General features: G+C 40.0%; 1 protein-coding gene across 4 annotated transcripts in view; it reads left to right on the forward strand.

Annotated features, from left to right (window-relative positions):
- The window catches only part of LOC116249200 (disease resistance protein RPV1-like), a 43,340-nt gene extending 22,630 nt beyond the window's left edge, over positions 1-20,710 (forward strand). For 2 of the 4 annotated variants that reach the window (XM_050075941.1, XM_050075940.1), the window contains exons 2-5: positions 9,132-10,257; positions 11,283-11,588; positions 11,668-13,947; positions 20,257-20,710. In XM_050075941.1, the coding sequence (XP_049931898.1) occupies positions 9,132-10,257; positions 11,283-11,588; positions 11,668-13,947; positions 20,257-20,631 (4,087 nt within the window). In that variant the 3' untranslated portion in view covers positions 20,632-20,710. Of the gene's footprint in view, positions 1-7,676; positions 8,565-9,131; positions 10,258-11,282; positions 11,589-11,667; positions 13,948-20,256 lie in introns of those variants that run through there. The other 2 variants (XM_031620173.2, XM_050075942.1) reach the window with 2 other exon arrangements.
- Positions 20,711-21,254: the final 544 nt, after the last annotated feature.

Below are 21,254 nucleotides of genomic sequence, written 5' to 3' on the forward strand. Positions count from 1 at the left end.
TTAAGATTTGGGGACTTATGACTATTGACCATAGGGGCTCATATGTAATTTTGGGCTTTGTGGTTTTTTTAGTTGATTGAATCCACTCTTTAATACAATGTGTTTGATTTGTTTAAGTTTGGGTTACGACTTAATTGCTTCCATTATTATTATTATTAAAAAAAATTGGTGTAAAAAATTGGGTCGTGACACATCGCCTCAAATATTTACCCAATTCTATTGGCTCTCTAACAAGGATTTGGCGCTTGACCATATACTGCATGAACCTTGAATATTTGCCTCACTCTATGGAAAGATTATAAAGTCTTGAAATTTTATATTTACATTGCGACAATTTTACAGCTCCACCTGCTTTCATTGGACGATTGGAAAATCTTACGATATTCTCGTTCAGCAGCAATAAATTAAAATACTTGGATGCAGCAATTATTGAGTCTTTACGAAGGCTTCATCATCTATATCTAAGTGGTTGCGAGAACCTGGAAGGTATAATGGCGGCCTCTATTCGACAAACAGGTTTGTTTCGCCTCACATCCTTAAGGTCGCTTCATTTGAAAGGCTGCAAGAGGCTTGAGTACCTTCCTCAGCTTCCCTCTTCTCTACTCTGGCTTGATGCTTCTGGGTGCACCAATTTGAGAACAGTGGCGGATATTTCAGACTTGAAAACTTTGAAGAAATTGTTGTTGGGTGGTTGTAAGCAGCTTGAAGATGTGCCTGGCCTCGAAAATATTTCAAGCAACTTGAAAGTGCTAGAACTGCCTGGTCCTTGTGATTTCACGGGGGTGTTGCCACTTTAGACATGATTTCAAAAACAAAGTGTCCAAGGTATGTACGACATATATGTTATCTTGTGGTTCATTATAATTTATATTGGAAAATTGCTCTGTAATTATTACTTATAATGATACTATCTGTGGCAGTGCTAGAAATTAAAACTAGAAAGGGCAGAAACATAGAGTTATAAACGTGACCTAATTATTAGTAAATGGAATATGACTATACAAATAATCGTTGACTGAATGATCTAACAATGACAGTTAATATTTTAATGCGCGACCTAACCTAACATTAAGCGGATATAAAACAAATTTCAATAGGTCGAAACAGTTGATGCTGTCATTATTTAACTCATTGATTTTAAATTGCACGAAAAGAAAATTAATGTTTGCCATTATAAGTCTTTCGCTCAACCTACGGGAATTTCACAATTTGAAATAGCAAAGGACAGTCACAAACAATTTATGGTATGAACCATATTAGTTTCAAATTAGAAAAGGGAAATTGCTATGTTTTTGCAATACAAACTTATAGAGCCATTAACACCTTCACCGTCTTCACCAAGAGTTGGTGGGTCCGACTTTGAAGTGTTTCTCAGCTTCAGAGGCGAAGACACCGGAAAGGGTTTCACTGGGCATCTTCATGACGGGCTCCAGGAGCGCGGTATTTCCACCTTCATAGACTGCGAGAAGTTGGAAAAGGGGGAGGAGATCAACAAGCTGTTGGAATACATAGAGAGAGGTCCAAGATCGTTGTTCCCATCTTCTCCAAACGCTTTGCAGAATCAAAATGGTGCTTGAAAGAGGTGACCAAAAGTGTGGAGTGTGGAAAGGAGATAATGCCGGTGTTCTTTGGCATGGAACCTTCCGACGTCCCCAACCAGGGCAGCCCCTTCAAATCTGCGTTTAAGGATCATCAATCCAACAAGAAGCAGGCGGACATCGGAATAATAAAAAATAAGCTCATGGATCCCCAACAGCTTCACCCAATAAAGAATTTTCTTCACCAAAACTGGACGAGTCCAAATAAAAAATCATCAATAGATTTGATGCTTACGGCAATGGACAATCAATACAAAGAAAAGGCACCACTAAACTCTATTTACCAAATCCTTCAATGGTTAAGGTAAGTATAACTTATTAACAATAAGGTAAAAAATTAAGGGATCGTTTGATATCAGGAACAAGGTGTGCGTGTTCTATGAATTTGTTCGAAAATTGGGTAGAACAAATGGCCTATGAACCTATGGATTCGTGAAACACTCACATGTCATTTCTAATTCCGAATGATTCCTAAGAAGCTGCTTGGCATCAATACCACATTGTTCCTCTCTCATGAATTTGCCTCAAAAATAAGGCAAATTCATGGAATACTTTAACAAGTGTTTCATGAATCTACTTATTTTTTTTGGTAGATTTATGTAACAGGAACAACATGTGGTCGTCGTTGTTGTTGTCAGACAATCCCTAAGATCAGACATTGAATTTTACATATATTTTTCTACAAAGACTGGCAAAACAAGAAAAATATCACGAGGTCCTTTCAATAACAGGAATATAGATTTATATGTGGAATTTTTGTCCTGTGAGTTTGAAAACGTTCATGAAGTTCTGTCCATTTAGTCAGCTACTTATTAGTCATGGTTTTGCTATTTAGTCAGACCCACTTATTAACCTAACGAAGGTCGTTACTGAGCACTAAGGTTAAATGGGCAAAGTTAATGGAGTTTCCAATTAGTGGTACTGCGACAGTGTATTATGGAATTGTTTTGCTATTGTGAAAAAGTGGAGTTTCTTCTTAAGCTTTTCCCTTTATTATGCATACATATTCAGGGCCAAGTCTTCCGCAAAAAGAAGTACTTGAACAAAAATGATCTTCCCAATCCAGTGAAGACACTTGCGATTTTGCAGTAAGATAATAGTTGCCAACCGTTTCGAATTTAATAAAATGCAAAGTAACCTGCCAGCATACCCCTCCCTAAATACATCAAAATTTAAGCATTGATGAGAAAAAATCACCTAACAGATTCGGCTACTAATGCAACAAAAGCTAGCATTTTGAAATTTTGATAAAGTAAACACGAACTTTCATAAACGAATTTAAAACTGATGATTGTGCGAAAAAAATGCCTCAGTTTGTATATTATTAAATGAGCATCTAAGTTGTGCCCGTTAATAAAGAAGTAAGAACTTCTTTCAATTTAATTTTTAATGCTATCGTCGGCTTAAGTTAGGTTGCTAAGATAAAATATCTGAAGTACCATATATAAATAAAACGAAGATGTCCGCCGTTTATTTAAGCAGGGCCATGCTTGATCTGCCTTTGAAATATACTATAAGAGTCGATAAGCATGATCATTTTTTTTACTCTAACTATGATTAGAAGCTTACCACAGTTATTTGATGCCACTTGAAAAGTTTTCAGTGGTATTAACTCTTTCTGCCGTCCTAAACTAATCATGGGAATGCTTTTCACAAGCATTTTCAATGAAACTTTCCTGAAATTACTCACAACTCTCTCTCTCATGAAACTACTCAACACTTTTGACCACCTGCAACGCCTTGACATCAGTTTGGCTAACCAGTGTTTCCTTTGTCTTGTCGCGACTGAGTCTCGGGTCCACCTTTTTACTTTTTGCCCTTTTTTCTCTAGCGTCCTTGCTTATGTCTGGCATTCCCTTGTTTGTAGTCTTTCAAATCCACCTTCCATTCGTCTTCTATTCCTCTTTTGTCCTTCCCCCCACCTGACTGCTTCCTGGGGTCATGTCTGGAGGCCGTGACTCATTTCAGCTTGGTGGCGCATTTGGGAGGAGCGCAACAACAGAGTCTTCAGGGACACCTTCTCTTCGCCAGATTCTGTGGCTCGTCTTGTGCAAGGGGATGTCCAGTTTGCCATTCGGTTGAAGCGCCGTTGTCCGTCTGCGACTGGGTGATTGTGTCGCGCCGCCTTTCCTCTCTCTCTTATTTTTCTGTGCATTGCATTGTATATTTCCTCTTCCTGATTCTGTTTTTGCGGTTTGTTTTTTGCGGATGTACCTAGGGGACCTCTTGTCCCTAAATTTTGTTATATATTCCCATTTTATCGGCTCTCTCATGAGCATATTTTTGTTATATCAACAAGACTGTTGCTTCTCGATTGCAGATGATAATTTTAAATGAATGAGAAATAGGTAGTGGGGGAATAATACAAGGGGGTGGGGGGAATTTATCATTTATCTTTAACATGCATATTGAGATGGTTTTTACAGGAGCCAAACTGTATTTTTAATTAGAATTTTTGAAAATTATAAGCAGTAGTTTTTATTGTTTAAAACATGAGTTAGGTCATGGCCCCTACCGGTAGGGATGCCAATATATCAAATCTGGATCATATATCCAGTTGTACCATTCCAAAAAATTGGATATGAAAAAAAAAATATTCTGGAATAGGAAAGATGTTTCTGGAAGTAAATTTTCAGAAACAGTGAGATGAAAATAAATTTCAAAATTTCGAAAATGACCGTGTGTTTGATAGGTCGAATTTACATCCGTGGAAAGAAGAGAGATGGGGAGATGAGGAGCGGGTAATGGAGGTGGTGCCATCGATGGCGGCGGGGGACGTGGGGAGGTGCCCTCGCCGTGCCCTCCTCGCCGTGCCCTCCTCTCCTTCTTCCCCTCTTCTCCTTCCCGTCCTCCTCCTCCCCTCTTCTCCTTCCTTCCTCGGCGTGCCCTCTTCCCCTTCTTCCCTTCTTCCCCTCTCTCCTTTCCGTCTTCCTCCTCCCCCTCTTCTCCTTCCTTCCTCGCTGTGCCCTCTTCTCCTTCCCTTCTTCCTCCTCCCTCCCTCCTTCCCTTCTTCTTCCTTCCTTCCTCCTTGTGGGGAGGTGCCCTTGCCGTGCCCTCCTCCCCCTTTTTCCCCTCTTCTCCTTCCCGTCTTCCTCCTCCCTCCCTCCTTCCCTTCTTCCTCCTTGTGGGGAGGTGCCCTTGCCGTGCCCTCCCCTTCTTCCCCTCTTCTTCTTCCCGTCTTCCTCCTCCCCCTCTTCTCCTTCCCTCCTGGCCATGCCCTCTTCCTCTCTTCTCCTTCCCGTCTTCCTCCTCCCCCTCTTCTCCTTCTCCCCCTCTTCTCCTTCCCTCCTCACCGTGCCCTCTTCCCCTCTTCTCCTTCCCGTCTTTCTCCTCCTCCCTCTCTTCTCCTTCCCTCCTCGCCGTGCCCTCTCCCCCTTCTTCCCCTCTTCCCTTCTTCTCCTTCCCTTCTTCCTCCTCCCTCCCTCCTTCCATTCTTACTCCTTCCTCCTTCCTTCCTCCTTCCTTCTTCTCCTTCCCTTCTTCCCTTCTTCTTCATTCCCATCCATTCTTCCTCCAACGGTAAAAAAAAAAAAATTTTGAAAACATTTTTCCACCCTTTGACTGGAAAAAAAAATTCCAGAAATTTTTTTCCGTATCCACCTCCAACGGTAAAAAAAAAAATCTCCACGTTTCATGAAATCAGAAAAATTTCAAATATTTGAATTTTTTCTCTTTTGCTACACGAGATCTCCAGGCCATCAAACGGCCCCCTAATAAAGAAATCAGACGGGATGGATTCAGATGTAAGAAATGACATCTAATCAAATTCGGTTTCAGATAAGATATGGGCTCAGTCCAATTTTGGACATGAGAATTAATAAGATCTATCTTTAGGGGGCGTTTGATTGCCCGGGTGAATTTGGATTTTTGGGAAAGAACCGTACGGGTCACCCGCCCGACCTAAACCAATTAACCAAAGTAAGACCTTTTATATCAAAGATGTTAGCACAAATATTGGAAAGTAAGAATCTTGACGATGTAGAATCTTGACCGATAACCCGCGCACGAGGCCAGCCACAGGATCAAACGTCATTGCGGCCTCTCACAGGATTCCGACTTATGATGCTTGCAAGGGGCAGAGCTGGACAATTCAATATTAGGGGCACTAGTTATGAAATTTTTAATTTTTAAAAGGTATTAATATGTAAATAAAGATTTTTTTTTTTTGAAATATGGAATATGTATAGAAAGTTTTTTGTAGGCCTATGTAGGCGTGCCTCCACCCTTAATGGTCGCCTTTGAAAGGTTTTGAATTCAGCAGCTTTTACTTGAGACTTTCCCAATATCAGAAGGGCGACATTCCTGATGCTTCATTCAAATTTTAATATCTAAGAAAAAAAACGTTTAGTCGCAATAAATACAATTGCTAATTGATTACAGGAAAAATGAGATGGGTTTTTGCTGTTAGAGCTGATTACAGGAAGAAAGATTTTGGAGAAGTTGCAGGAGCGAAAGGTGTCATGCTTGAGGAGCTCTACCCTTTGCCCTGTTCTCGTTGATTTTGTTGCCGTGTTCCTACCCTGCTCTGTTTTGTTTAGCAAGACAACAGTGTCTTGTGATGTTTGCTTCCCTGCTACTGCATTGCTGCAGAGTTCTGCCGATCGATCCATGGTGCTGCTGCTTTGAATTTTACACAGGTTTGAAGGCAGAGAAAGCACCTAAAGATCTCGAGACTACAATGGAAGTGCATTGTTTCCCTGCCAAAAACAAAAGAAATATGCACAGATGCTCTCTCGTTTGAAGATGATGAAAGAGTGAAATGAAAATTGAGTGTGCTTCCACAAAATTTAAACAATCTGCATCTTCATTAATTGTTGATGTTCCTCAGCAAACTGCATCTTCTAAAACAGTTCAATCAAATGTAACTAACTACCTTTCCAATATGTAATGAAAATCTCTCTTTGAAGGAACCTCCACATCTCACCAAATAATCAAGAGAGCAGAGTCGTGGAGGGAGGCTTCGACTGAACCAGCTAAAATCGTAGCTCTTCGTTTTTCTCTCCTTCCGTCTTGCGTTTACCAAATCGAACGAAAATTCAGGTTGAGGACTACAGGACCATCATATTGGTCAAATCGTCCACCAAAATTATGTGAATCCACAACTTTTAAGGCACGTTGAAGTTACGAAATTCTTTTCTCCAGAAAGAAAAAGAAATCTAAAATGAAAACAACCTTGAAAAATGAAATTTAAAGTGTACTAAATGAAAATTAGGGTGGAGATGCACCTTGATAAAGAATATGCTCATGTATCCCAGCAACTTCACGGGGAATAATTTTGTGTTCTTTAGTGACTACTTGAATTCTCATTTTATCCGCTCTATGCCTGGCCTTGAGGTAGACCAATTCGTTTGGTGCGTTTTTATCAATACATATATTATGTTGTCTACCGATTAAGTTATATGACTTTTCGTGAACTAAATATATACGTAAAAATACTCCCAATGTCCTTGAAAAAGCATTATGAAAACTTGTGTATACAAAAAGTCTAAGGGCACACGCAGGTCGGAGAGTGAAGAAAACGACACTTTGGGCATGAAAAGCTTAAAAAGAGTGCAACCGTCACTACGTGGCAAAATAATGGGCCGCCATTTATATCTCGTGCCGCTTTTTTCAAACTTGGCATTCAATGTCTAACATCCAAAGTCAAACGCACCAAACACATGGGGGCATCACAAAATGGAACAAGTCCAAAAAAAAAATCTTCAATAGCTTTGATGTTTATGGCGGATGGACAGTCAAACCAAATACATCAAAATTTAAGCATTGACGAGAAAAAATCACCTAACAGATTCGGCTACTAATATAACAAAAGCTAACAAATTGAAATTTTGATATAAACGCATTTAAAATTTGTTGATGTGGGAAAAATATTCTTAGGTTTGTATATTATTAAATGTGCAACTAAGTTCAATGAAAATGATTTTATGCATCTGACGATGGACGATCGTTTCAACTAGAAAAGTAACAAGAAATTTCATTTACGAGAAAGTTTCAACTGTTGACTAGGCAAGCAGTAAAATTCATCAAGAACAGGTTAAAAGGGATTTTCTGCCAAGGCGTCTTTCGCCATCAATTAAGAGCCCCTGTTCCACCGAAAGAAGCTCAGCCAAAAGCTTCCTCGATATCTCTTGTCGATCTCCTGCCTTGTTCCTGCTTGTTGTAAGAGGAGTGATCACTTTGTGTGTCTACTGTTGTGATCGTCATTAATACTGTGTGGAGGCGGTGTTGCTGACCACGGAAAGCTTGCCTGATTTTACCATCTTCCTTCTTGGTTCTCCAAGCTAAGATCAGGAACATGGTGATCTTTGCAGCTTTATTCATAGTACTCTTCATCACCGTTCTCTGTGGTCATGGCTTCCTTCAGCGAATCAAGCATATCTTGCCGGAAGATGTCCGCATGCTTTTCAGTCAATTTTCTGCCAACCGAAATGGGAATGGAGGAATTAGAGGAAACACGGAGGCAGGGGAAGCCAAAGGGGTGGAGCTATTACCACCTTCAACGTCTTCACGAAGAGCTGGTGGATCAGACTTTGAAGTGTTTCTCAGCTTCAGAGGCCAAGACACCCGAAAGGGTTTCACTGGGCATCTTTATGACGGGCTCGAGGAGCGCGGTATTTCCACCTTCATAGACTGCGAGAAGTTGGGAAAAGGGGAGGAGATCAACAAACTGTTGGAATACATAGAGAGGTCGAAGATATTTGTTGCCATCTTCTCACAACATTTTGCAGAATCGCAATGGTGCTTGAAAGAGGTGACCAAAAGTGTGGAGTGCAGGAAGGAGATAATTCCGGTGTTCTTTGGTGTGGAACCTTCAGATGTCCGCAACCAGAGCGGCCCCTTCAAATCTGCGTTTAGGGATCATCAATCCAACAAGAAGCAGGACCAAAAGGAGGTGAGGAAATGGAGAGAAGCATTGATGAAAGTCGGAAATCTCTCTGGTTTCAATCTGATTAAGGACATGAATGGGTATATATATATCTCTCTCTCTCTCTATAGAACAATTAAAGTTTATTCACCACTCCCTTTCTTTCCCTCTCTCTCCAAATTTAAAGACTAACCAGGCGGATGCTTGTGTTATCCCAACATCATGTTTGGCTAGTATTTTAGACTTTTTTTTCTTTACAATCATTATCTTATCAGCTATATTAATCAAACGCATCCTTCACTATTCGAGTTTCTCAAATTCATCTTCCTCTTAATTACTTTACTTGATTAACTGGAACATATCCTTAAATCTACTTATAGTTAAAGTGAGAAAGTTCAAGACGTGATCTTTGTGTTGAAAAACTTAATTAACAGTCAACAAAGAGAAAAATCAAGTTTCCCCAAAAAGCATGTACCAGATTTTATGGGAAGTCAAAAATTAACGGACACATGTTTTTCTTCTTAAAATTTCTTACAACCAATGAACAGAAGATTATGTGGTCCTTCACATATGGAGACATTCATATTGGATCTGCCAAAGGAGCACCATAAATTCATTTTTCCTATTGTTCATAGTTTGTCATGCATGGGAGAAATTAATGCTTGCAGGGATGAGGCAAAGCTAAAGCGTGCAGTCATTGAGAGAGTGTCAGCCAAACTAAACAAGAAGCCATTCGAAGTCGCAAAGCATCCAATCGGGATTGAAACTCGTCTTAATGACGTGAAGAAAATGTTGGAGAAAGGAGGCAATATTGATGCCGTTCATGTGGTTGGCATCCATGGTATGGGGGGTCTTGGAAAAACAACGATTGCCAAGGCTGTTTACAATGAGTTAGCCCAAGGCTTCAATGGCGCCACTTGTTTTATTTCAAATGTTACGGAAAATGCTGGACAACCCAATGGATTGGTCAACTTACAAAAACGGTTCATTGGAAACGTCTTGAAAGAAAAAAATACAGACTTAGATGATGTTGCACAAGGAAAAATTGTGATCAAAGACAGGGCCAGTCGTAAAAGGGTTCTGCTTATCTTAGATGACGTTGATAACATAAAACAACTTGATGCATTGGCTGGTGGGAGAGATTGGTTTGGCTCAGGAAGTGTGATCATAATCACAACCAGAAATGAGGAGGTGCTGCTAGACGGCATGGTAAAACAAGACGAAATTTACAGGCCACCGGAACTGAATAAAGCTCAATCTCGAGAACTATTCATGCTTCATGCATTGAATGGTGAACTGCCACAAGGAGAGTACATCAAGTTGTCAAACGAAGTTGTTGAAGCAGCTGGTGGGCTGCCCTTAACCCTCGAAGTTATTGGATCGCTTTTGTCTTCTAAAAAGAATGTACAAGAATGGAAATATACATTAGAGAAGCTGAAAAAAATTCCTCCCAGAGAAGTCCAACAGAGGTTGAAGCTAAGCTATGACAATTTAGAGGACTTGGAGAAGAAAATATTTCTAGATATTTCATGTTTTTTTATCAGTGAGAACAGGGAAAATGCTACTTACATGTGGGAGGGTTGTGACTGGTTCCCAAATGCAGCAATTAGGATACTTGTACAAAGGTCTCTCGTTAAGATAGATGAGAAATATGAACAGTTCCAGATGTTCGAGATGCATGATCAAATACGAGACATGGGGAGAGCCATAGTTGATGAAGAATGCTCTCGAAAGCTTCAAAAGAAGAGTAGACTGTGGAATAACCAAGATTCATTGGATTTACTTCAAAGAAAGGTAATTGTAATCTCTCTCTCTGTGGTAGGGTTTGGCGAAAAAATTTGGACCGAATTATTGTTCGCATTTGAATCGGATCATAAAAATTTAAGTTCAATATCCGAGTGAGATCTGCTGAAATCTAGTTTGACTACTTAGAAACGTCTGATTTTAGATATGCTAGTCCAAATCTGAGTCCCAATCCAAATCCAACTACGTATAATTCAATTAATTGAATCCGGTAAAAGCTGGCCTATAACTCGAATCTGAACGGTTCTCATCCCTCATATAACCGTGTCCTGGTGGTTTAGTTTCTTCAAGTTTAATGGTTAATTATTTGTCGACTTACCTATGTGAATTACACATTCCAATTTAGTGTGTTATAGTGAATAATATAATTAATGTCATACTTCATAATTGGAGTGTGAGTTTATATGCCGAAGAAATGAAAATACATAACTAAAAATTGGCTGACAAGGTGCGGAAAACAAGGTAGGAAGTGGAGATATTTTGAAAATTATTTAAAAAGTGATGTCATTTGTAGTCTCGGTTTCGGCGCAGGCAACACATATACCCCGCATAGTTGGTTGTTTGTGGTGGACCTATTCTTTAAATCTCCTTTGCATGGGGGTCTGCAAATCCTGCCGGCCCACAGGATAGGCAAGGCACATTTTAGAAAAGCTCGTAACTTTCTAATGGCCAACAGGTAACAGAAAGAGCATCTTGTAAGGAATGGGTAGCTTCTAGATGTCAACCCTTTTATAATTTGAAGACAAGTTCACAAATAAATAGATTTTAGCTTTCCTTGGAAATATCATGTATTCCATGGGCGGCGGGCCTTGGTATCTAAAACAAAGCCCTCTGCAATTTTATCAAGAATAAAAATCATTTGTGTGAAATACAGTTTAAGAAATTTAGCAAATAAACAACGTATTTTTTTCTAACTAATTTAATTCTAGAGACAAGCAACGAGAGCTGTTTCAATATACATGTTCTGATTCCATAACTAAGGTATGCTAAATACTTTGCGTCTCTATTTTGTGCAGGTACCAGGGACTATTGATGCAGAAGGGATTCGGATACTGCAAAACGACAAACGGTTGAATGAGAATTATTGTGTTAATGCCGAATGCTTTGAAAACATGCCCAACCTGAGATATCTTCAAGCTGAACATGTCAACTTCCAAGGCACGTTTTCATGTTTTCCTACAGATCTGAAATGGTTGCAGTTGGAAAGGTGCCACTTTGACTCCCCGCCATCTGATTTTAATCTCGAGAAGCTTGTCATCCTTGACCTCTATAAAACCAACATGGCCCCAATTCTTATAAACCAATTGTCACTGAGATTCAAGGTCAGAATATTATGAGGAAGTAATTCTGCTTTTCTTCGCTTGTCATATTCTCATCAGAACATTAATTTTATGCATGCAGGCCTTTGAAAGATTGAAAGTTCTGTCACTTCGTGACGTGGAAACAAAGACTACCCCTGATTTCATGAATATGTCTGGCTTGGTGAAATTGCAATTTCTAAATTGTGCAGCATTAACTACAATTGATGAATCAATCGGGAAACTCAAGAACTTGACACATTTAAGCATTCCCGGCTGTATGCTTCTAAAGGAACTACCGGATTCAATTTGTCAATTGAGTTCACTTGAGGTCCTTAATATTGATGGTTGTTACAAATTTTCCTCTTTGCCAGAGCGATTGGGAGAGTTGGGATCACTCAAGATGCTTGATCTTACAAATACAAGTATAGAAAAGGTACCTGATTCAATAGGACAGCTTATAAATTTATGTGTGCTACTTATGGGTGAGTGTGAAAGACTATCAAGGTTACCTGATTCCATTTGCCGGTTAAGTTCTCTTGAAATGCTTGGTTTGAATGGATGCACCAAACTCTGTTCTATACCGGAAGGCTTAGGGGACATGGAGTCGTTAAAGAAGATTGATCTTTCTGAGACATGCATTGAGGTCATACCTGATTCTATTGGGCGACTTACCAACCTTGATAAGCTATCTTTATGTAACTCAGAACGCTTGAGAGAGCTCCCGGCTTCCATTTGCCAGCTAAAGTTGTTGAAATCGCTTAACCTTAGTGGGTGTCATTCTGTATGCCTTTTGCCAGAAAGATTAGGGGACATGGAGAAACTAGAGGAGCTTATTCTTGACAATACCAGAATAGAGGTCATACCTGATTCAGTTGGACAGCTCAAAAGCCTTTGCCTGCTATCTTTGCAAGGTTGCAAGCTCCTAAAAGCATTACCTGTTTCCATGAGACAGTTGAGCTCCATACAACAGCTGAAAATGTCTGGAACTTTTTTAATGAGCTCTGAGAATGACCTTCCTCATCTTGCAGCAATTAATATTACTGAATTGAAAAATTCATCTTCGGAGTTGCTTGACTTGTGCGACCAATCTCACAAAGCCTTAGAAATTCTTCATTTGAAGGATGCTATAATTGAAGAGTTGCCCGATTGTGTTGGAAGGATGGAAAACCTCAAGGAGTTGCGGCTAGAATGTGAAATGCTGAAAGAATTGCCCAATTGGATTGAGGGGTACTTGGAAAATCTTACTCAATTAAAGGTGAGGAGCATACATCTAAAAGCTCTGCCAGACTGCATTGGGTCGCTCAAGCAACTTCGTGAGTTGAATCTCAAGTGTGAGAACCTCAAAGCTTTACCCAACTCAATTGGGTCACTGAAACAGATGTGGGAGTTGGAATTGAACTGCGTGAACCTCGAAGCTCTACCTGATTCTATTGGGGAGCTGGATAATGTTGCCTTCTTCAAAATTAAATCAGCAAAATTGAAAGCCCTTCCAAACTCGATTGCATTGCTAGGAAGCGTTGAAACGTTGGTGTTACATTGCATGAGCCTGGAAGCTATACATGTTTCGCTCGGAGGTTTGAAGAAACTTCTTGAATTTGAGGTGTGGTCTAACAATCTTGAAGCTCTACCTGACTCCATTGGGTCGTTGAAACACATTCAGACATTAAAATTAAAGTGCCCAAACCTCGAGGCTCTACCAGATTCTATTGGAGAATTAGAAAGTCTTGGATACTTTGAAGTGGACTCCTATCGTCTCAAATTATTGCCCACTTCTATTGGCTTGCTAAAAAGGATTTGGTTCTTGAGCCTAAATTGCATCAACCTTGAAGATTTGCCCAATTCTATGGAAAGATTACAAAGTCTTCGAAATTTACATTTGCATTGCGATAATTTTGCAGCTCCACCTAATTTCATTGGACGATTGGAAAATCTTTGGACCTTCTCGTTCAACAGCAAAATGTTAAAATACTTGGATGCAGCAATTTTTGAGTCTTTGGGAAGACTTCGTCGTCTATATCTAATTGGTTGTGAGAACCTGGAAGGTATGCTTGCTGCCTCTATTGGCAAAACAGATTTCGCTCGCCTCTCATCCTTGGAGTCGCTGGATTTGAAAGACTGCAAGGGGCTTGAGTACCTTCCTCAGCTTCCCTCTTCTCTACGCTCGCTTAATGTTTCTGGATGCACCAATTTGAGAAAAATGTCGGATATTTCAAATTTGAAAACTTTGAAGAATTTGTGTTTGGGTGGTTGTAAGCTGCTTGAAGATGTGCCTGGCCTCGAAAATATTTCAACCAACTTGGAAGTGCTAGAACTGCCTGGTCCTTGTAATTTCACGGGGTGTTGCCACTTTAGTCATGATTTCAAAAACAAAGTATTCAAGGTATGTATGGAATATATGTTATCTTGTTGTTCATTATGTTAGAAAATTGCACCGTAGTTATTACTTATAATGATACTATCTGTCGCAGTGCTAGAAAACTAGAAAAGGGCAGAAGCATAGAGTTACATAAATGACTTATTAGTAAATGGATTAACACTATACAAATGAACAATATTTTGAATTATACGGTGCCTTAAATGAAATATCTCTTGTGGTAAAATCATAGGTACTTAGAAATATATGTACAACGTTTAATAATTTATCGATTAAGTTTACTTTTTCATGAAACTAAAATTAATGGTGTATAGACTTAAGAAGTTAATTATTTCTTTTCATATATTGTATGTATAATTTGGGAACAGAAATTTTATATATATGGTTACTATCTTTGACAAAAAGTGTTATGCAACAATATATTTTTCTATAACATTATATACATCGAATAAGGACCAAGAAATTTATAATATTTGACTAAGATATATTTAGATTTTACCAGTTCCCTGTTGGGATAAAATGCGGATAAACACGAATCTACTAAAAAGGATTCAACAATGAAGTATAGTCCAAACCGATCAAGCAATAAGCAACGGATCAACGACCAAGCAATCACAAATGCACGAGAAGATTTTTACGTGGAAAACCCCTCTAAACAATGAGGGTAAAAACCACGGGGTATTACGACCCAAAACTCAATCCACTATAATCAATGATATAAGTTTTCCCACGAGAGGCTACACAAAGCCAACCCTCCAACAATAATATCTCACCAAAGCTATATGAGAAAAATAAGGGAAAAATATCACCGATTGAGTGCCCAAAACGTGGATTGGGAGGAGATGCGTTCCGCCTCCTCGTTGGAATCGAATCTTGCTCTAGCCAAATGCTCGCAACCTTTTCTTCCTCTTCTCCTTCTCTCCTTTCTTCTTCTCCTTCTCTCCTCTCTTCTTCTCCTTCTCTCCTCTTGCTATGCAGCCACCAAGAGAGAGCACGAGAGACCACACCTCTCCTTTCTCTTTTCCCAAAAAACGGAACCCTAGAGAGAGAGAGAGAGAGAGAGAGAGACACGTAAGAGGGATTGAGAGAGAGAGGGGGCACATCGTGTGCCCTCCTTTTCTTCCGCCCGTCACTTAAGTGACGGGCCGGATCGGGTCCACTTGAGGCTGGACCCGACCCAACAAGCTCCCCCTCCAGCCTCAAGTGAGGGAACATTCCTGCAAAAAGAACAAAATTAATATACTGCCTTAAAGGCAGTCATCCCAACTAAGTCTCTACACATATCATGTTTCTCTTTAGATAGAGACTTCGTCATCATATCTGCAGGATTATCATCTGTATGGATTTTATCAAGAACAAACTGCTTCGACTCTAGAACATCACATATCCAATGATACCTTACGTCTATATGCTTTGACTTTGCATGAAAAGTAGAATTCTTTCCAAGGTGAATAGCACTCTGACTGTCACAGTAAAGCACGTACTCGTCTTGACTAAACTGAAGTTCCTGCATGAACCTCTTCATCCATAGAAGTTTCTTGCTCGCCTCTGTAGCTGCAATAAACTCTGCTTCAGTAGTAGATAATGCTACACATTTCTGAAGTCTGGATTGCCAAGAAACTGCACCACCTGCATATGTCAATAAAAAACCAGATATAGATCTTCTCCCGTCAATGTCTCCTGCCATGTCTGAATTTATATAGCCAACAAGAATAGATTTTTCTGCTTCAAAACAAAGTGAAAAACTGCTAGTTCCACGAAGGTATCTCAAAATCCATTTAACTGCTTTCCAGTGTTTCTTTCCTGGATTTGAGACAAACCGATTAACAACTCCAACTGAATGAGCGATATCAGGTCTAGTACATACCATAGCATACATCAGACTACCTGTGACTGAGGCATAGGGAATCTTCTCCATATCTTCCTTTTCTGAATCTGTCCTTGGACTCTGCTTAGTGCTCAACTTGAAATGCACTGCAAGAGGGGTGATAACAGGCTTTGCCTTGTCCATGTGAAATCTTTGAAGTATTTTTTCAATGTACTTCTCCTGAGATAGCCAGAGCTTCTTCGACATCCTATCTCACGTGATCTTCATACCCAAAATCTAACTAGCAGGTCCCAAGTCTTTCATAGCAAAAGTCTTGCTCAACTCCTTTTTCAAGCTTGAAATTCTTGAGATATTATGGCCAACAATAAGTATGTCATCAACATAAATCAACAAAATGACAAAATCATTACCTGAGAATTTCTTCACAAAGACGCAGTGATCTGAAGTGGTTTTGGTGTAGCCATACTCCCCCATAAATGACTCGAACTTCTTGTACCATTGCCTAGGTGCCTGCTTCAGACCATACAAGTTTTTCTTTAATCTGCAAACATGGTTTTCTTTACCTTTTACAAGAAAACCTTCTGGCTGCATCATGTAAATTTCCTCATCAAGATCACCATGAAGAAAAGCTGTCTTCACATCCATCTGCTCGATCTCCAAATCAAGACTAGCTGCCAAACTAAGAACAACTCTGATAGATGACATCTTGACCACCGGTGAGAATATCTCGTCAAAGTCAACTCCTTTCCTCTGATTGAACCCCTTCACAACCAACCTAGCTTTGTATCTTGGGTTTAGAGAGTTTTCATCATGCTTCACTTTAAAAACCCATTTGTTTCTCAATGCCCTCTTGCCTTGGGGCAACTCCACAAGCTCAAAGGTGTGGTTGTCGTAAAGTGACTGCATCTCATCTTTCATGGCTTCCATCCACTTTTCCTTGTGTACATCATGCATAGCTTTTTCATAGCATTCAGGCTCACCACTATCAGTCAACAAAATATAGTCATGTGCGGGATATCTAGTTGAGGGACGCCGCTCCCTCGTGGATCTTCGCTGCCGATCTACATCTGAGGAAGAACCCTCCAAATTATGATCGTCACATTCGTCATCTGAATTAGGAATATATGGCACGTCTATTTGTCCTTCTCTACAATGTAGCTGCCCAACATCACCATCTGGCACTGCTCTTGAAGTATTCTGCAAGGGAATAGGATCCACATCAATTGGCAAATAGCTGCTATGAGAAGAATTCTTTACTGCTTTCTGAATATCTTCAATATTCTGATTTTCAGCAAATACAACATCCCTGCTTCTGACAAGCTTCTTCTCAACTGGATCATACAATCTGTAACCAAATTCATCATGGCCATAACCCAAAAACACGCACTGCCTACTTTTTTATTCCAATTTCGATCTCTCATCCTTTGGTATATGCACAAATGCCATGCATCCAAATACACGTAAGTGCTCATAGGATACATCCTTTTCATACCAAACTCTGTTAGGAATATCACCATCCAAAAGAACATGTGGAGACAAGTTAATCACATAAGCAGCAGTATGTAAAGCTTCACACCAAAAAGAATCAGATAACTTAGCTTCAGATAGGAGACATCTAACTCTCTCCATGAGTGTCTTGTTCATCCTTTCTGCCACGCCATTCAATGGAGGAGTCTTAGGTGGAGTCTTCTGGTGCCTGATGCCATGAGATCTGCAATACTCATCAAATGGACCAATATACTCTCCCCCATTATCGCTGCGAACACACTTCAGCTTCTTTTCAGATTGCCTTTCAACCAGTGCATGAAAGTCCTTGAAAACACCAAGGACTTGGTCTTTCCTCTTCAAAGAATAGACCCAAACTTTCTTAGAAAAATCATCAATAAACGTGACAAAATAAAGTGCACCACCATGTGAACTTACTTTCATAGGACCACATACATCTGTATGAACCAACTCAAGTGCTTCTGACTTTCTGAAAGGTGGATGACTCTTGAAAGAGACCCGTGTTTGCTTCCCTGCAAAACAATGATTGCATTTGTCAAGTTTATCTTTCTTTACATCTTGTAGAAGATTCTTCTTGATCAAGAATTGCAGTCCCTTGTCACTCATATGTCCCAGCCTCCTGTGCCACAACTCAATAGATTTTTCATCCTGTGTCACATGTACCATGTCTCTGGAAATCGATGCCTGCATAGTATAAAGATTATTGTTGCATCTCTTGCCTCGAACAATAATCAAGGAACCTCTAGTAAGCTTCCACTGGCCATCACCAAAAGTGTTGTGATACCCTTCTTCATCGAGCCTTCCTGCAGAGATAAGGTTCAAATGCATGTCAGGTGCATGCCTCACATCTGTCAGCTTCAATAGAGCTCCATTCGCATTCTTCAAAATGACGTCGCCTTTGCCTACAACGTGCGACAAAGAACCATTACACATTCTCAAAGTGCCAAAATCACCAGAAATATATGAAGAGAAAAAATCCTTATGGGAAGTAACATGAAGAGCTGAACCACTATCCACAAGCCAACAAGTATCGTCTCTAGCAACATTAACCATGTTAGCATCACAAACAACAAACATTTCATGTTGTGCAGCAGCTGCGACATTGTCATCTCGGTCATTTTTCTTCTCCTGTTTTTCCCCAATTTTATTCTCCTTCTTCAGCTGAAAACAGTACTTCTTTATGTGTCCTTTCTTTACACAGTGGTGGCATTCCAAATTCTTATAACTCGATTTGGACTTGCTTCTGCTTTTATCTCTGCCCCTGTCACTCTTGAATTTACTCCTCCCCCTGTTCTCTGTGAAAAGAACCTCTGTCTGAGAAGAGCAAGCCTGAGATTTTCTTCTCATCTCCTCATTGAGAATACCTGACTTAACAGTCTCTAAAGAAACAACCCCATTAGCTGCAGAGTTAGTAAGCGAGACTCTAAATGTCTCCCACGAATCGGGCAAAGTAGCAAGCAATAATAATCCCAAAATCTCATCTTCAAATTTAACGCTCATACTGGATAACTGAATAATGACCCCTTGAAAATCATTTAGAAAATCTGACACTGAACTGCCCTCCCTGAATCTTAAATTCATCAATCTTTTCAGAAGAAATAATTTACTACTTCCTGTCTTGGAGGCATAAAGATTTTCTAATTTTGCCCACAAACTACATGCATGATTTTCATCTTGGATATGGTTATAAACATTTTCATCCACAAATTGTCGAATGAAACCACAAACTTGTTCGTGTTCAAATTCCCATTCTTCGTCAGACTTAAAATCGGGCTTTTCTTTGGCAAAAACTAGGAGGTGCATAGCCTTCACATATAAGAGATCTTTCATCTTATTTTTCCATAGACTATAATTAGTCCCATTTAGACTAATCATACGGCTAGTACCAAAGTCAATTTTGTTATCTACCATGTTGGCTCTGATACCACTTTGTTGGGATAAAATGCGGATAAACATGAATCTACTAAAAAGGATTCAACAACGAAGTATAGTCCAAACCGATCAAGCAATAAGCAACGGATCAACGACCAAACAATCACAAATGCACGAGAAGATTTTTACGTGGAAAACCCCTCTAAACAATGAGGGTAAAAACCACAGGGTACTACGACCCAAAACTCAATCCACTATAATCAATGATATAAGTTTTCCCACGAGGGGCTACACAAAGCCAACCCTCCAACAATAATATCTCACCAAAGCTATATGAGAAAAACAAGGGAAAAATATCACGATTGAGTGCCCAAAACGTAGATTGGGAGGAGATGCGTTCCGCCTCCTCGTTGGAATCGAATCTTGCTCTAGCCAAATGCTCGCAACCTTTTCTTCCTCTTCTCCTTCTCTCCTTTCTTCTTCTCCTTCTCTCCTCTCTTCTTCTCCTTCTCTCCTCTTGCTATGCAGCCACCAAGAGAGAGCACGAGAGACCACACCTCTCCTTTCTCTTTTCCCAAAAAACGGAACCCTAGAGAGAGAGAGAGACGTAAGAGGGATTGAGAGAGAGAGGGGGCACATCGCGTGCCCTCCTTTTCTTCCGCCCGTCACTTAAGTGACGGGCCGGATCTGGTCCACTTGAGGCTGGACCCGACCCAACATTCCCTTCATGAGCTAGACGATGAACCATACCCCACTAATGTTTGAAAAGGCCCAATAATGTAAAGTTAATTTTCCTTAAACATATTTAGTTAGCTGTTGTTTTGAATGTATATATAGTAAATTGATAGATAGTTATTTGAAAACAAATTGACCAACTTACAAACAAGAAAAGAACTAAACTTCAGACATAAGGAAGTAGTCGACAGGATCAATTAAGAAATAACACAAAATTTTAAATTCTAAATTGTCTGGGTAAGGGTGCGAACTACCAATTATAGCACTGAACTTCCCTCTTAACAAATGGATCCTTTATTGTTTTTGTGGCTTGTTGTTATTCGAAGCATTCCTAGAATTGAATACTCTATTGATGATGAACTTCTTTGTCTCAGGAGATGACTTTTGAAAACTTGAAAAGGTTGAAGATATCAGGGTCTTTAGTGCCAGGATCATCCAAAGGACAACAGCAGCTGCAATTTACGCTCCCGAGGTTGCCATTTAGTTGGTTAAGAAGAGCAAGGGTGAAGTTAGGTCTGGAGAAGGTCCTCTCACCCATCTGCATAGCAATCATTGCCGATGACGTTACTGTGTTTGAGAAAATTGCAGAAGTCGACGGTGATGAAGTCCGATTGTACTTGGGAGCAGAGAACATTGTGAACACAGGGGAGGGAGCACATTGCTATACAATGCAAGTGACAATGGATGTGTCCCAACTGAAAAATGTATATGTACTTCTTGTGCGGAATCGTCGATACTACCGATACTGATAGTAGCTATCACATACAGGGAGATGGACGGTGTTTGCACTTAGAAGAGGCCAATTCTTCCCAAGGAAGTAGTCTGCATGATCTGTGTTATAACATGTCAAATATTGCGCATCCAGGTCAGAGGTGGAGCCATAAAATTTTTCTCATAAGATACTAAATACATAGTTAACACCTAGGTCCATCCAGGTCCATGGAGTGGTGATCTGAGTCTGGTCGAGTTGCCCTATATAACTGGGCCCAGGGCCAACAAAAACCAATAAACAAATTATGCTTTCAGAGTGTGTTATATGGGGCACACGACCCCACATATCTCTGCCCTTCAATTCAGGTTTCACAGTGGGCTCCAAGGGGCACATACCTCATGGAGACCCCACATATCTAAGCCTAATCCACAAATATTGATGGTCCTTCTCAAATGGTATTTTCATGTTGCCGAAGCAAGAAATATCACTCAAGCCTATCTACTATTCGGATTTCTTTTTCTTTTTTTTAATCAATCTTTAATGCACATGCCCCAATCAGCATAGCTCAAACAGGCAAAATGGGGGTGTGTTGGGGAGGAATTTTAGTGTAAAAGGGGGAGGAATTTTAGTGTTATTGCCTGGTGCTAACTGCAAATATTT

The sequence above is a fragment of the Nymphaea colorata genome, chromosome 2 (genome assembly GCF_008831285.2).
Source record: "Nymphaea colorata isolate Beijing-Zhang1983 chromosome 2, ASM883128v2, whole genome shotgun sequence".
Classification (NCBI taxonomy): domain Eukaryota; kingdom Viridiplantae; phylum Streptophyta; class Magnoliopsida; order Nymphaeales; family Nymphaeaceae; genus Nymphaea; species Nymphaea colorata.